Genomic DNA, 16,730 nt, shown 5'->3' with positions numbered 1-16,730 from the left:
TACCCAAAAGCTTCAATGCTTCCTTGTGGATAAGTTGTTCTATTATATTTTCCAGAGATTGCTTAATATTCTTAAGCTTCTTAATTTGCATAGGCATATTTTGATTATGATTCCTAAGATGAGAAATCTCTTCAACTTCTAACTCATCAATCTTATCTTTAATGTTTTGATACTCAAGTTTCTCATTTTCTAATGTTCTAATTTCTTCAAGCAACTTTTGATTAAGGTTCTTCAAGCAAGAATTTTCTTTATCTTTAGCACATATATTCTTTTTAAATTATTTCACGATATCTTCCTTTTCTTGTTCTAATATTTTATTATATTGCTATGTATCCTTTGTTTTCTTGACCTAAGCAAGTAATTTTTTACTATGGTCTCTGTTCCCCACCAAAATGTTGGAATTTGAGTGGCCATGATCGGTATTTTCATCATGAAGAAATTGGAAAGCTTGAATTTGTTTTATGCCTCCCAAAATTACTCAAGTCGAGCTTTTTATGTTCAAGTCGGTTGGGCCCCTTTAGAGACACCTATTCCCATACAAACCATTGGGTGATGTTATGCCTCTGTGTCAACCCACCATGAACAGACCCCTCAATGCCCGGATCCCAGACTAATCTCTAACTGTCATCAACAAATCCTCCTAGATCCCAATGCCACCAAGAACAGAGATCAATGCTCCATGGCTCTTGTTGCACTATGCTCGAGACTGAAAATATCATGCTACTAATAGGATACCAACTCATGATCTCTCACCAATCCATCCTGTGGGAAGCATACCAACTCATGATCTCTCACCAATCCATCCCGAGGGAAGGATCGGATGCACGTGCACCTATATATGGTACAAGTCTACTAAGCTACACCATGCTCAACTCATGCAGCTCTACCCAACCAATCAACTGGATATGTCTAGGAATCCCTGCCTCTCTCCCCATAAGTGGGCAACCCATGCTACACGTCTTGTCAATGTACTCTTGGAGAGGGTTGCGGCCTAGAATATTGCAGCTTCACTAGCTGCCGCTGCATCTACCAGCACCTCGTCAGTGGTAGACCCAAGGATGGATGCACCACTGTCTCCAAAAGAGCCTCCCTCATCTAACCGAAAACTCCATGCTCCACTAGTCCACTGGTAACCTGCAAAATTGCCCTATCATGTCCCAACGCCTCCTGATGACCCATGTCTACAAATACTAGCTCCCTGGTGGTTGCTTGTACATCTACCTACTCCCCATCAATGGTTGGCCCCAAGGATATCTTCTCATCCTCCTCCATAATGGTATCAACACGAGCCATCAGTTGACTCTCCAAAGATGGCCCATCATGCGCATTGTGCTCCACTATGTGTTGCTCATGCTGAATGAGTACAAGTTGTTGCTCATCAATCTCCTCTACCAAACATGACTACATCTTTGAGCTACTGTCAACAACTCCCCCTGACTACTCATGCACCTCAGAGGTGTCCAAGGACTCAACTATAGAAGAAGAATCCACATCTTGAAAATCAGAGGGATTCTCCTCCTGATCTCCCCCTGCCTCTCTCCCCATAAGTGGGCAACCCATGCTACACGCCTTGTCAATGTACTCTTGGAGAGGGTTGCAGCCTAGAAATATTGTAGCTTCACTAGCTACCACTGCATCTACCAACACCTCGTCAGTGGGTAGACCCAAAGATGGATGCACCACTGTCTCCAAAAGAGCCTCCCTCATCTGACCGAAAACTCCATGCTCCACTGGTCCACTCGTAACCTGCAAAATTGCCCTGTCAGGTCCCAACGCCTCCTGATCACCCATGTCTACAAATACTAGCTCCCTAGTGGTTGCTTGTACATATGCCTGCTCCCCATCAATGGTTGGCCCCATGGATATCTTCTCATCCTCCTCCATAATGTTATCAACACGAGCCATCAACTAACTCTCCAAAGATGGCCCATCATGCACATTGTGCTCCACTATGTGTTGCTCATGCTGAATGAGTACAAGTTGTTGCTCATCAATCTCCTCTACCAAACATGACTGCATCTCTGAGCTACTGTCAACAACTCCCCCTGACTACTCATGCACCTCAGAGGTGTCCAAGGACTCGACTATAGAAGAAGAATCCACATCTTGAAAGTCAGAGGGAGTCTCCTCCTGATCTCCCTCTGCCGTCTCCTCAGTATCACCCATGCATTAGTGGTTAGGCCTCCAAGGTCCCTCGGAGACATAAATGTACTTACTTGTGAAGATTCTCCTGTTCAACATGTTGCCTTCTTATTTTTGATGATGATATTGGTAATAGAGGACTTCTTCTTGATGAAGATGTCTTCCTTCAAAAGTGATCTCTTGTCCCATGGAGAGGAAGATCACCTTGAATCCTTGATGATGAAGGCAATGCCCTTGCTTTCGGTGGATGAGTGGACTTCAAGATGCTTCGATTTGTAACCTTTCCTTGAGTAGAGATAGGGTCTTTGAGGTGATGATTGAGGATCCCAAGAATGTTCCAAGTGTAGATGCCTTCTTTGAACAAACTAGGGTTTTGACTTCCTTCAAAATGATGATGTGATCATTGTCCTCAAAAATGCCTTGATTATGAGAAGATCTTCTTGACGACTTGATGCTCTTGATGATCTTCTAGTGCTTCAGTCCTTGAGTGTCCTTCTTTGAGCTACCCTTCCTTGACTTTGTTACCTTAGCTCTAATACCATGTTGAGAAATCTAGGGTAGTAGTATAAGGATGATTTATTTTATTATGATAATTGCTTGTGAAGACTTTTTACTTTTCTTGATTAGGTTCTTCTTTAGCTTGATTAATATTATGTTTTCTTCATCAACCAGCTACCAAAACATAGAGAACAATGAGACAAAGGACACAAGATATAGGTGATCAGCCAGGGCCAAAACCTCTCCAATCTTGATAGGAGAACCCACAAAATTCTTCTTCTTATAGAATCTTCAATTAATGAATTCCAATACCTCCAAGATCAAGTCAATCTTTGCTTCAAGTCAAAGTCAATTTCTTCTTTGATATTGCTTCAATCTTTACTTCGTCCTTAACCCTCGACCCTGCAATCCTGGTTTGAAACTTTTGGCCCTCCTTCCTGCAATTCTCGGCCCCCTGCAATTGATTGTTCTTTTCGCACGTGTGACAAGATTAGGGCTCTTTTAACCCTCTTTCTCCTTCACTAGACTTGGGCTAGTTTCTTAGTGAATTCGGCCTGCAAGATAGATCATTTCCTTGCCTTGATTCAATCTTCTTGAGGTGACTAGATTTTTTATTTGCAATAGCAGAATGTGCCCTAGCTTCCTCGCACGTGTGGAGAGAAAATAACCCAAAAACAATTCAAAAATTTGTCCTTTCTTTTCCTTCGTCCTTCTCTTCTTCGCTCCTTTTCTCCTACTTATGATCAAGTGTCAAGTGTGAGTGTGTGTCCTTGAATGAGGTCGAGACCTTCCTTATATAGGCTCCTTGTCACTTGATATGAGGTCAACTTGTTGCTTGTGTAACCGACTTAACCAACTTGATTGATAGCCCTTGACTTGATCTTGGAGGGTTATTTTGACTCTTTCTTTGACTCAAATAATTTTTTTACAATATGTAACATGCCCAAGAAGGGTCCTTCATACATGACAATGACTTCCTAGACTTGTAGACTCAATGAGAAGCCCTAGAAGCTCTCAATGGGAGATTAACCTAAAAATAAATTCTCTTGTCATACATGAAAATGACTCCCTAGATTTGTAGACTCAATGAGAAGCCCTAGAAGCTCTCAATGGGAGATTAACCTAAAAATAAATTCTCTTGAGCATGAAACCCATGCCTCAAGATCAACAATAATAAATTTATTTTTCTCATTACATCAAATACATAAAATCATGATTACATATGTCATTATGAAGACTGAACCTAGTTACATATTTCAACAGGCAACTACCTTCCTACACTGCCTCCTCTAGCAGTCCATGCACAGCCACATTAAAGCACGCTTGGCAGCCTGTTTTACACATGTTTGACAGTTGATTGAAGAACAAGTTGAGTGGAGAGAACACAAGTTCAATTCCCCTTTTTGGCACACTTGTCCCACGCCTTTCCCTTGAAGCAATATGCACGAGCAATGAGGATTTGTGTTACCCCCTCTTAGATGCCACATGCACAGTTGCTTTGGGTTATCTCATGCCACTTGGCAATTCGACCTCACACATAAAGGAATTGGTTTGCCTTAGGATTGCCATTGTTGGAAAGTCAAAGATATTATATTAAGGTTTGATGCTCCTTTCTTGCTAATTACTTGCGAGTGTATTGGCTTCTTTCATCAAGCAATTACCATATTATATGTGTATGAACATCACAAAACAAGAGACACAAGATATAGGCACATGAGAGGGAAAAACCCCCCTCGAGGGGAAAACCAGTCAAGATAATTCTTCCTTTCAATAGTATTCTTTGAGACTCTTTATCCTAGACCAAGACTAGACTTTCCCTCCACACCATGTCAGCCTCCTAGATCTTCGACCCCTTCCAGCAACTTCAACTAGGCAACAGCTTCCAGCAACAGCGAAATCTTAGGAGACTTCGATCTCCCAACCCAGACCACGAAACAAAGAGAGAGAGAGAGGCACCAAAAGTTCGATTTTCTTCTTCTCTAAAGACTTCCCCAAACTCACACTTCTTTCCACCTCCTGGCAACAGACTTCGCACTTCTCCAGCTCTTCTTGAAATATTGAACTTGCTTGAGAGTGAATGCTTGAAATGACTTCGACCTCCTTGTATATATAGGCTTCTTGTGGGTCGAATGAGGGTCCTTCGGCCGACTTGATCTCTCTTAGGCCAACATGATGTTGAGGGTACATAATTCATATTTGACTTGATACAAAACCTTTTTACACGATCTGAAAGCCCAAGAAAGGTCTCTTCGAATGTACAACGACTCTATAAACTCAATATTAATCCTAGAAATCCACAATGGGGACTTTGACTAATATAATGATGACCCAAGCATGAAACCCGTGCTTTAATAAGTCATTATTACAATAATAAAAATTAATTTCTTTATTCTTTTGACAAGTACATTTCATAATGAATCAGTGCATTATTGAAGACCGAACATAGTTACATTTTCTAACAGCCATCACATGGACACTTGTAGCTTCTCTTCTTCAATGGGATTTGCTCCCATTGTCTTATAAATGTAACCCCCCTCTCTCATTGCAAGCATAATTGAAGCTTGGGAGTTTGGGTAAACTCTATTCTAATTTTGCTACATTGCTAGTAATACAAAAAGACTTTGGAGGTCAATGGTCTATCATTTTGTGTGGTTTGCATTGTGCTCAACTTGAGGTAACTTTGTTGTTTTCATCCTATTTGTTTCAAGTTGGCAATATAGGCCTTGATAGGGACATTGTTGTCCAAGTGGGAAATAGCAAGTGCTTGCTATTCTCTTGATATTTTGCATTCTAGATTTAACTAATACATGTATTTCTAGGTTGAATAATAAGTTTACTTTTATCATTGTGCAAATTTCACCTATGTTACTAATCTTGTGGGAAAGATATTAAGTGTTGTTTATAGATTCCTCAAGCTTGGAATTGACGAAGTTTTTGATGGAACCATCCACTTTCAAGCATCCTAAGAAGCATTAGTCCCACTTAGACCAATGATTCTCAAAGGACTTCAAAAGGGATTTCAAAGAACACCTCTCTCTCACTTCCGTCTCATAACAAGTTCTATATCTTTTTTGGTTATTATTTCATGCATTACATTGACATATCTAGCATCTAAAGACTTTCAATCCAGTGTTGTCCAAACAGCAGTAGATTTAGTTGACAAATGACCAAGTTCTCTTTGTCTTTCCTTAGCTAATTAGTGTAGGAACTTAGTTATTATCATAGAAATTTCACTTGGCATTTTGTCGCTTAAGTACTAACATTTTTTATTGTTTCAATCTCATTTTTGGACGGTTTGAATACATTTTGCTTGCTGATTTTTAGTAGGCCTGCACTTTTACAAGGGGAGGTGCTGGTGCAATTTGACCAAGATTGAAGATCCAAAGCACCTAAAGGAGACCTTCCTTGAACCTTCTGTAAAAAACCATCGAATTTCACCATTGTAACTTCACGAAGAGCCATTATAATCCCTTCAATTATAAGGGATCCCATTTGTAACTCCATACGACATTCTTCGTCCCTTTATTCACAAGGGAATTCTTCTTCTCTTGATTTTGATCCCTTTGTTCACAAGGGATCTCATCAAGCATTATAATCATCTCAGGATTTAGGGGAGTCCCCTAAGCATCCCCCCAACCCAACGAGGATCTTTTTGTGTCGTGTACCTTTTCATGATTTTCTTTCTTTTATTGTGGGCTAAAATTAACCTTAAAGTAGCTTAATCACACATCACAATCTAGATTAGTTTTCATTTCATTTCATTTGATAAGTCTAACTTCAGTCTAGAATAGATTTCTTTTCATGTTCCTAGATTAGGCTAATTTTCATTTCTTGCAAAGAGTAATAAACCTCCTTCAAGCCTTCATATGTTTGCATGCAAATTGCAAGCCTAGCTTGATCCTCTTGAATGATCAAAGAAGCCCTGTTGGTTGAACTTAGACTAATTAGGGAAAACCTCTTCTATATCTTCTTATTTTGAGATTGTGGGTGTTGGAGAATCAAGCGCAAATTAGATTAATGAATGATTCTCCTTCTTGATAATTACTTGTGAATACTACGTATCTTCTTTGACATTCAGAGCACTGGGCAGAAATCACATTGCGTCAGCATCCGCAGGGACCATCGCAATGCTTTGTTTTAATTAAACAGTCGGATTCCCCTTGTCCGTACATTACTGCTTATATATTCTTCATCAAGCATTATACACATGTTCAATCTTTAGAAAAATGTAGAGATCACAAGAAGACAAGAGACACCAAAATTAGACTACTAGCCAGGGGAAAACCCAACAATCCTTCTCTTATAAAATCACATCAAATGAGATATCCAAAACCAATCTGCGCCAAGAAACTAAGTCCAAGCCTTCCTCCAAATCACCTCCAAGAGTCAAAGTCAACGCAGGTCAAACTATTCCAATTCTGGTCAAAGATTCTGCAATTCAGACTTGCAACAGAGGGGGCCGAAAATAGGTCTGCAACTGCCTCAGAAATCTCAAACTCATTTACAGAATTCACTCTCCACACATGCAAGATTTTTCTTGTGTAGACTTGCCTCTTCTCTCTCCTTTTAACTCAATGTATATCTCCTTTGTTAGGCATAGAAAGAACTTTATGTGTTCATGAGTGAACGTCCTTCAAGTGGATCGAACTATCCTTTATATATAGTTGTCCAGGAGGTCGAATAGGAGTCTCTTAGAGGCCCAAGCCGACTTGTCCAAGGAGGGCCAACTTCGTCAACTTGTGGACTTACAAATCAACATCAAATAATTTTATTTTCTTACAGAAGTGCAAATGAGACATGACTCAACTACATGTTCTTTTGACTCGAAATAAATTATTTTTTACTCCTTTTTACTCACTAAGCATGAAGAACATACTTTGACAAAGCTATGATAAATATAATAAATAAATTAATGATAGATTTTCATTATGAAGACCGAAACTAGTTACATACTCCAACAAAGGGGAACCGGTAAACGTTCGACTTGTGAAGTAAGGTTTCGGGCTTGTTCCCTTAGTATTGGACCTCCTTGCAAATGAACTGACCTGTGGGCTCTTGAGGGTACTCATTGAAGCTAAGCTTTACCCTGTAGGACCCCATTGCAGTGTTCCTTAAACCGATGAGGATAAGGCTGGAAGAGGCCCCAACCTCAATTAGATTTGATTTATTGCAACCACACATTTCATGATATGCACTCACACACTTGATTAACCAAAGCCCAAGTGAAAATCTAATCTAACTAAAATCAACCAACAACACTCCATCACATACCCTTTTGCAACACTTAGTACTCGATCATTATCTCATTGCCACTTTACTTTCAAGTACATTTATCTTTTGGGCATTTTCAATTCAAGTACTTTACTTCCAAGCATTTTACTTTCCAAGTACTTTACTTTGAGCATTTACTCTCACAAGTACTCTCTTGGCATTGGTCTCATTGGTTATCTCATTTGCTATTTCAGTACTTCATTTATTTAATTGTCACCACTACATCTATTGTTCATGGTGAAGTTATTTACATGCTTTGAAGATTACACACTACAATTTATTTATTGATGATCAAAGGCATCTTATGTAATTTCATTTAACTCCTAGAACTTGATTTAGTTTAACTTAGCTTAATCAAGCTGTTGATTTCAGGTAGCATCAGAAGTGCTCTAAGTCTCAAATTTTGCAGGGAGGCAGGCACATGTATTCCAAAGAACCTAGAAAGCATTTTGGGATATTCCACCCATAAACAATTTTATTAAAATAATTAATTATTTTTAAAGGGACCCTAAGTCTAAACTTAGGAAATTAAAATAATTAAAGAGTATTAATATAAACTGTGGGTGTAACTTCTAGAAGAAGACAAGGATCAAGCAGAAATGATCTTAGCCATTGATTAGCTTCTAATCTGGGTCATTAAATGTCAACGAGGAGATTATTTAAGGATGGATTGAGAGTCATTTGGAACAAACAGACACAGATAGAGTTCAGAAGTTCGATTTTCGGAAGCAGAGCAGAGGAGTTGCCAGGAGAATTTCGATACTGAGTTATTGCAGTGAGGGGCAAGGATAGTTGGGTTGGAGTATCTTCTCCAGGACCCAGGATAAGTAGCATAGGGAGGCAGAGAGACACCAGAAGGGTTGACGCTAGGCCAGAGGGGCCCACACAAAGCTTGAAGTTGAGCCAGAAGGGCTCACGCAGAGACAACGCAGTCATCTAGAGCAGAAATCCAAGTTTTGCAAAGGATATGACATTTTTGAGCCAGGAGGGCTGGAAACTACTCCAAAAGGCAAGACATTTCCTAGTTGAGCTAACGCAGAGCCTTTTGAGGCTAACGCAGGGCCAACGCAGAGATAGTCGGGGGACAGTTGGTTCAGCTACTGAAACAATCGAGATTTGCCAGGTAGAGTGAGGTAATCTCACTAAGTTTTTCTGCCAGTTTATTTTCTCTGTAACTAGATTGTCGGAAGGGCATCCAAAGTTGTATTCAAAAACTACTTCTTAATAATATAAAACCCTCAAAGTTGCTGCACCGGTTTTCCCGCATTGGGTTTTTCCAGTAACATTTGTCCAAAAAATACTGTCACTTGTGTGGATTTTTCTCTATTGTTCTATTCTTGTTTTGGGCAGATTAATTAATTAAGTGAAGGTTGCAGTTGCATTAGCTTCGATATTTGTTGTGGGAAGCAATAAATAATTTGTTTCGGAAATTAACAAATAGGAGAAGTTTAATCAGTTGCTGCAGCAGTTGATTCGGGTGGAATTCTCGAATTTTCACACAAACCTTAGTATTTTTTGTCTCTTTTTTGTCTCGTAGGGTCCACCCTTCTTGGCTTCGCTATGAGTTGGCCTAGACAAAGGAGTTGAGCATTGAGGATAGCTGCTCAATTCGAGACTTGCCCACAAGGCCACACCAAGAGGAGTTAAAGATTTTCTCCACGTCAGCCCAGGTGTGGATTTAGGCGGCCAATAAGCAAAAACAAGACTAATTTAAGGAAGTGTATATATCAAGATAATCTTTCAGATATGCATTAGATTCTACATGCATGTACAGATGAATTGTTATAAAATAGAATTAAAATCCATCATGAATCTCAATGGTAGTTGATATGTTGCTACAGAAAATGGAACATTGCCATAAATACTCTGCTGAAGATATTTTGTATTATCACAAGCGATTTATATTTTCTACTACAAGCTCTGAAGTAAAGGTAACTTTTCTGTTCAGGTACCAACAAGACAAACTTAAAGAAGTATAAGAATCAAGAGTATCTTCAGATACGCAGTAGATTGTACATGCATGTACCTGATGCTTTACAATGTGATGTATACCATTATGTGAAAACAGCAAACAATTATAATGTCCAATTGCTTTGCGGGATGAATATACACTAATAGAATTCAATTCCAATTGTCTAATGATTACTTCAATTTTTCAGACATGATTTTTAGACCTTAAAGGTAAAACATGATTTTTCTTTTAACTTTACTTTGAGTCATCATATATGTATACACACATAATTGTCAAGTGGGTTTAGTTTGGGCAGTTTAGAGAAGATTTTGTCCACGCCACCCATGTTCAAATCCCACTCATGACATGTTTGCCCTTCATGGGCCGATTGGGGTTGGCAATGTACTTGCAATCCCAGTCTCACTCAACTGCTTGAGGTAGGATGAGATGTTTCCAAACTTTTAAACGCAAGGGATTAGCTCAACTGGTTGTAGCCAGTGTTGTTTGGCATTTGGCTAGTTGTGTGCCAGCAGGAGCCCAGTTCAAATCCCCTTAGGTTAGGCACACTAGTCTATGTCAATGGCTTTACTAGGGATGTCAAACACAGATGTGGAGAAGGATCCCTTGGGTTTCCTGCAAGGTTTTCCTAGGAGTTAAAAAAAAATTACAAAGGAATTTATAAATTTATATATTTGCAGTCACACAAACAACACATTGATACCCATTATCCCATGTACCCTAACTTTTGAAGCACTATACCAATACCACGCCCTCTCATCGCCTTGTATCTATGCTACCTTTGAATAAAACAAAACATTTTTCTGATAATAAACTGAGAGGGTAATAAAAATTATGAAAATGGATGTTACTTTCTCAGGCAATGTTTAAAAATTTGTTGGTGGTTTTAGTAATAGTTGTAAAGAACTTTTAAACAGTAGCAACAAAACTATATTAATAAGCATTCAAGGAGCTTACACATTTCACAAATGATGTATGATGTTTACAGATGTCATCTTCACCCTTATCACAAGATTCTTGTATGTGCCAGGCCAGGAAAGCCAGCTTTACAAACCAAACGGAAAAAGAAAACCATTGCATTCACTCAACGAAACAATCATGAAGCACATACCGCTGCAAGAAGTGCTCTTGTCTTTGTATTCCATATGCGCAAATAGCGGTCCAATCCTGCATAGAGGAATAAGACTTTGTTGACCTGAATGAGAACAGCTTCACTGCTAGGAAAATAAATAGCAAGCAAGCCTTAACTTTCACACATTCACAGAAAAATTAGTATCGCCTCTCATCAGAATGTACTCAAATATTCACATCACCTCAAGGTCAATGAAATACGATTGATCAAGAAAGAAGATCAAGCAGGCAAGGATGGATGTCGTATTACTTTTAGAGATGCACATTGTTGGCAAGAGATAAGAGATAGATATACGGATATGACAAAGCTGAAAGAGGACTACAAGTGAATGAGCTAAGGAAGTAATGGGACAAATAAGATTCAAATATTGTGAAGAAAGGAAACAACATGCAGTGTGAAAAGCAAGAGGGATAGAGCTGTGGGAAGTGAAAAAAGAGCATGGAAGATGTTGAGAATCCACAAACAAATTCAAAAATGTATGACCCATAGACCAAGCCAAAGAAATCCATCTTATTTTTCCACAGAACTTAAGAAGCCTGCAGAAGCAATATTGAAAGGAACTGCCATTATACAGGAAGAGTTGGATATTTTGAAGCACCTGGTAAGCAGGACAATTGAGCTCCGTGAGTTGGTTTAGTCTTAATGAAAGTTAAGTTTGCATGGCTTAGTCAAAATAGGTCAAGACTCAAAACACAGTCAAATTCTATTAAATTTCAAGATTTCTTGAACTTGCATCGAATCAGATCAAGCTTCGTCACAATCCATCAAATTGCTAAAATATGGTGAAGTTCAATCTAAACTCTCCAGCAGTTTTTTTCAAATTTTGTCATGTTATGTATTATGCAGACACAGTTTGTCAGCATGAAGCCTGGTCCTCGGCCATTGGAAAATATAACTGATGTTACTGAAAACTATGGACATATAGTCTGGGAAATTATACCATCAAGGCCCATAAGAACGACCCCATCATCAAGCCTGAACAAATTTCCAGAAAATAGTTGACTATTCAAAGATCAAACAATAGTTTTGGATAAAAATGCACTGTTTTGTGAAATTGAAACACAGGGCAACTGGGGATCATTTAAAGGAGATAGCAGAATCCCTTGTGGGGATTTCCTTTATGCATGTATACAGGGAATTGAACAGGATAGCTGAGAAGCTGTCAAAAGAAGGACAATTGCTGGCTGAAGTTTCAATGTCTGTAGAGGAGGTTAGGGAGGGAGTTTCAGTTACAAGTTTTTGAAAGTCTTAATTATTTTTCCCAGTTCAAACTTTATCATTCTGTTTTGTTATGATTCTACTCGGCAGTTCTCCTATTGTTACCGAATGCCTTTTTATGTAATACTGTAGTATGGATAGGTATTAAAAATGGCACTATTGGAGGACGCTTTATGTTTATACTATTTTTAAGTAGCTAAAAGCCCAAATTTAATTTTGGAAATGTAAAGGTAAAATTCTTTCTAGGAACATGATAGTAATAGCTGATGTCATCAGAAGATGGAAACAATCTTTGTATGAAGAAAAAACCCAGTTCTTTCTATTTCTGTGAAGTGCAGGCAGCACCTGAAGAGTGTGATTTCCATTCTTCCTTTGAATAGAAATTGCATTTTTTCTTTGGAAATAAAAGAGTCTGAGAAGTTAGAACTCCATAAGTATTGAAAACGTGACAGAAAGAAAAACATCCATGTACAATAGAAGAAGAGATGTTAGCATAATAATCGTAAAGTTTATTTTGATAGGTATTTTCTCCTAGAATAATAAGGTTCTTCTAGATAGGCATTTTTCCTAGAAGAATAAATTTATTCTAGAAGCTATGTATTCCCTAGGACATAGATTGGTCTCGTAACATCCTTGTCATAGTGATCATCCTTAAGTTGTTGGTCAAGGACACATGGCCTGTTGAGATGAGGCTAGAGGTTATATCTATGCTATGCCTCTCACCTATTATGTAATGATTTCTTTCTGATCAAATAAAATTATGTGTCCAAGGACACTAGAAATTAACATTGTATTAGAGCCCAGGATGATGAGAATGCTATACTGCTGAGAGAATCATGGTGGTGAAATGTAGAAAATAAATTATCTGCACCCTTAACCCAGTTTACAAGTTTGCATGTGTTTGTTTAGGCCCAACCCACATGTTTTGTCATGCTGATATAAACTTCAGAATGCATTTATTGCAAACATTAAAGAGTGCTTCTACTAAATTTTCACTTTCATATCAGCTGATAATTAATGCAAAAATTATGCAAGCAGTCAACACATTTGAGACACTAGGTTTTGGTCAACCTAACGCTGGAAAAAACCCACAGCTTCTTGGCGAAAACCAGTCTTTAAAGGAGGATTTTATTGCTTCAGAAATTTAGAATAAGTACATAAACAAACACAGTGCTTATCTCCCTTTTCTGCTGTAGCATTAAATGCTCTTTTCTGGAAACTTGTGCCCACTAAAGTCTTCAGACTTCCCCAAAAATTACATGCCCAGAAATTTGGCAAATCATCTATGCCCAGCTCCTCGAAAAATGTACCCAGAATCTTCCTCAAAATCTGTGCTGAAAGATGCCTCGAATTATGTGCCTGAAGGTGACTGTTCTGCCTCAATTTTCATGCCAGACAGTCACTGAAATCCTGCTGGATTTTCGCACTGATTGAACTGAGTTGCTTCCTCCTTGAAATTCGTGCTCAGAATCGACTCGAAAATCATGTTGTCCCTCAAAAATCATGCTGCTGTTTCTTCCTCGAATTTCATGTCCACTGAAGGTTCTCCCTCCTTGGGATTCAAGCTCCTCTTCTCTAGCTACAGTTTCTCTTCTCCTTCATGAAGTTTCTCCTCTTTCTCTTCTCTTCATGCTCTCTCTCAAGTGTGAAGTGCAGAATGAGTTTCCATTTTCCACTTTTGTCTCCTTGGAAAAGATTGAATCCCTAAACCTAAGATCCAATGGTTGAGATTCCATCTTCAAATCTCAAGATGTGTGGTTGAGATCAATTCTTCCAAATGACCCCTCTCATACATTGGCCCTGTCACTTAAAAGTCTCTTAGTACCTTTTTCAAGTTGTGTACCTTTTCTATTTTTTTCTCATAAAGTGATTTTTCACCTCACTTTAATATTACAAAAGTCCACTTAGTACTTTACAAATAAAGTCACCTTATAAAGTACAAGTGACTTTAATATTAGAAAAAGTACATGGTACAACACTTCTAAGTAGTTTTTTCACCCATGACATTAATATAACTCATAAATGTTAATTGAGACAAAAGTAATTAATGTGCTCACTAGGCTAAAAGGGATAAGAGCGTAGTAACACCTCTCCTTGGGATTATTTTCAACACTCCCTCTTACCGACGAAGATGTTGCTCACCACTCCCATCCTATCTCTAAATAAAACATGCTTGCCTCTTGGCAAAGACTTGGTGAGAATGTATGCAACATGTTCATCAGCGGATATATACTCAAGCTTCACAGCCCCTCGCTGAACCCAATCTCTGATGAAGTGGTATTTGATCTGTATATGCTTTGACCGGTTGGATTCTCAGAGAGTTTAATACAATTCTAATTATCACCGTAAATCGTAGTTTGTCTCAACATCTGAAGCATCTTGTGAAGCCAGAATGCCTCGCATCTTGCTTGACTAGCTGCCATATACTTTGCCTTTGCGCTGCTCAATGCCACTAATCTTTGTTTCCTGCTAAACCACGACACAATTGTCAATCCCAACAAGAAACAACATCCCGAAGTACTCTACCAGTCATTGACACTGCCATCCCAATCTGATTTTGTGGAACCAATCAATTTGACTCCATCACTTCTAACATTGTCCAAACCATAATCCATTGTGCCCTGTAAGTACCTCAACACCATTTTTTCATCCACCCAATGTACATTCTAGGTTCCATCATAAACTGACTCAATGTGTTGACTGCAAAACAAATATCTGGTCTAGTGTTGACCAGATACATCAATGAACCGATCATCTAACAATACAAAGTGGGGTTCACCAACTCAGAATCAGAAGCATGCAACTTCTTCCAATTGGTGATCATAGGAGTAGTCATAGGCCTGAAACCATCCCTACAGAATCTCCTCAAGATCATAGTTTTAAAAATCGAAACCGGTGACGAACCGGTCCACCTAATAAATCGGGTTTCAAAACGAAACATGTCAAGCCAGAACCGGTCAAATCTCAATAAACCGGTTTTTTTAAAAAATACATTAAATAATTAATTTTTAATGAAAAAAAATAATTTTATGATTTAAAACCATGATTCCAAGCCAATAGAGACAAAATATGCAACGTTTGCTCATTCTATAAACCATGTAAATGTGAATATATCAAAATGGCATCGCGTGCAATACATACCATCGACAAAATAAATAAGCAATGAGGCTCTAAATGGCCTATAAAGTCCAAAAACAATGCTACAAGCTATGAGGCCATTGGCCTACTACAAGACTGCAAATCTACACATGATCAATCATCAAATTCATCACCACTACTAGACATAGGATCATCAACAGGAGCTACATAGACATCATCTGGTTCAGAGTCTAAGGGTGCCTCAACCTCATCTGCAACCTTAGTAGTAACACTTCCACCAATAACAGCAGAAGTGGACCTAATGGAAGCACGAGTTCATCGAGCTGCACTACTAGTGCCTTCCATTAGTTGTTTGCCTTTTCTTGATGCGGCTACTAATCCTAGTTCTGGTGGCGCTACCAAATCTACTTCATCCCCCCCTAATGCCATGTCAATATCAAAATTAGCATAAAACACAAGATCTTCAGTCTCATCCACCCATTCTGATGTTTGATCAATATCGTCCAACACAATGGGATCTAGATCAGGTGTTTTGTTCATCATTTGGTTTCGCCTTAGTCGAAGGTTGTATTGCACAAAGACAAGATCATTTAACCGTTTTTGTTTCAAGCGGTTTCTCTTCTACGTGTGTATGCACTCAAAAACAGACCAATTGCGCTCACAACCTGAAGCACTGCAAGTTTGGTTGAGGACTCTAATTCCAAACTTTTGCAATTGACGACATTGGTTGCCAAATGACTCCCACCAATATGTTGCAAAGAAAAAGACATTAATTAATAACTTAGTTCATTTTATTACTTATTTACAAATCACAAGTATTTATAGATAATTTGAATTGTAAATTTGTAAACAATTTAACTTGAAAATAAAAACAAATTGGAATTTCTTACCTGGATGATCCACATCTCTTGCCATCTTTGCCAAGTTGTTTCCAAAGGTACCAACTGCCATACTAAAAAGAGTAAGTTGTTTATGTATTTCCAACTGGTCTGCATGGATAGGGACCATGCTCTCCAGGCAATCAATCAATCCATCTCTGACCTCCCCATCCTGCAAATCTCCTAACCGAGCTTTATAATGATACTTTGGGTTCAAAAAACACCCAATTGCATGTATAGGGCAATGGAGTTGATTGTTCCATCTGTTATCAATGATCTCCCATATACGGCTATATTTAGCTAACCTATCCTTGTAAGTTGCTCGTATCTTCTCCTTTGCCTGATCCAAAGCCTCATAAATATATCCCATGGCCAATTTTTTCCCATCCACCATCCTTAGCACCTTAACAAGGGGCTTGGTAATTTTCACAAGCTCTGCAAACCTTTTCAAAAAATAATTGTCAAAACCTTTATTTTTCGTGTCTTTACCATCTTGTCTACGAGCCCACCGAGATTTAGTCCA

General features: G+C 38.6%; 1 protein-coding gene across 4 annotated transcripts in view; it reads right to left on the bottom strand.

Moving 5' to 3' along the window:
• LOC149140384 (Transducin/WD40 repeat-like superfamily protein) overlaps positions 1-16,730 on the bottom strand; it is a 264,051-nt gene that overhangs the window by 103,431 nt on the left and 143,890 nt on the right. For all 4 annotated transcript variants that reach the window (XR_016264991.1, XM_089450078.1, XM_089450077.1 and 1 more), the window contains exon 12: positions 10,992-11,047. Coding sequence is in view for 3 of the 4 variants with exons in the window: in XM_089450078.1 (XP_089306204.1) it covers positions 10,992-11,047 (56 nt within the window). In the remaining variant the exon portion in view is untranslated. The remainder of the gene's footprint in view (positions 1-10,991; positions 11,048-16,730) is intronic.

This window comes from Pinus tabuliformis, chromosome X (assembly GCF_031772625.1).
Source record: "Pinus tabuliformis cultivar Carrire ecotype Pingquan chromosome X, CPIR1, whole genome shotgun sequence".
Classification (NCBI taxonomy): Eukaryota; Viridiplantae; Streptophyta; class Pinopsida; order Pinales; family Pinaceae; genus Pinus; species Pinus tabuliformis.
The sequence above is the reverse complement of the archived record's forward strand: the minus strand, read 5'-3'. Positions and strand labels throughout refer to the sequence as shown.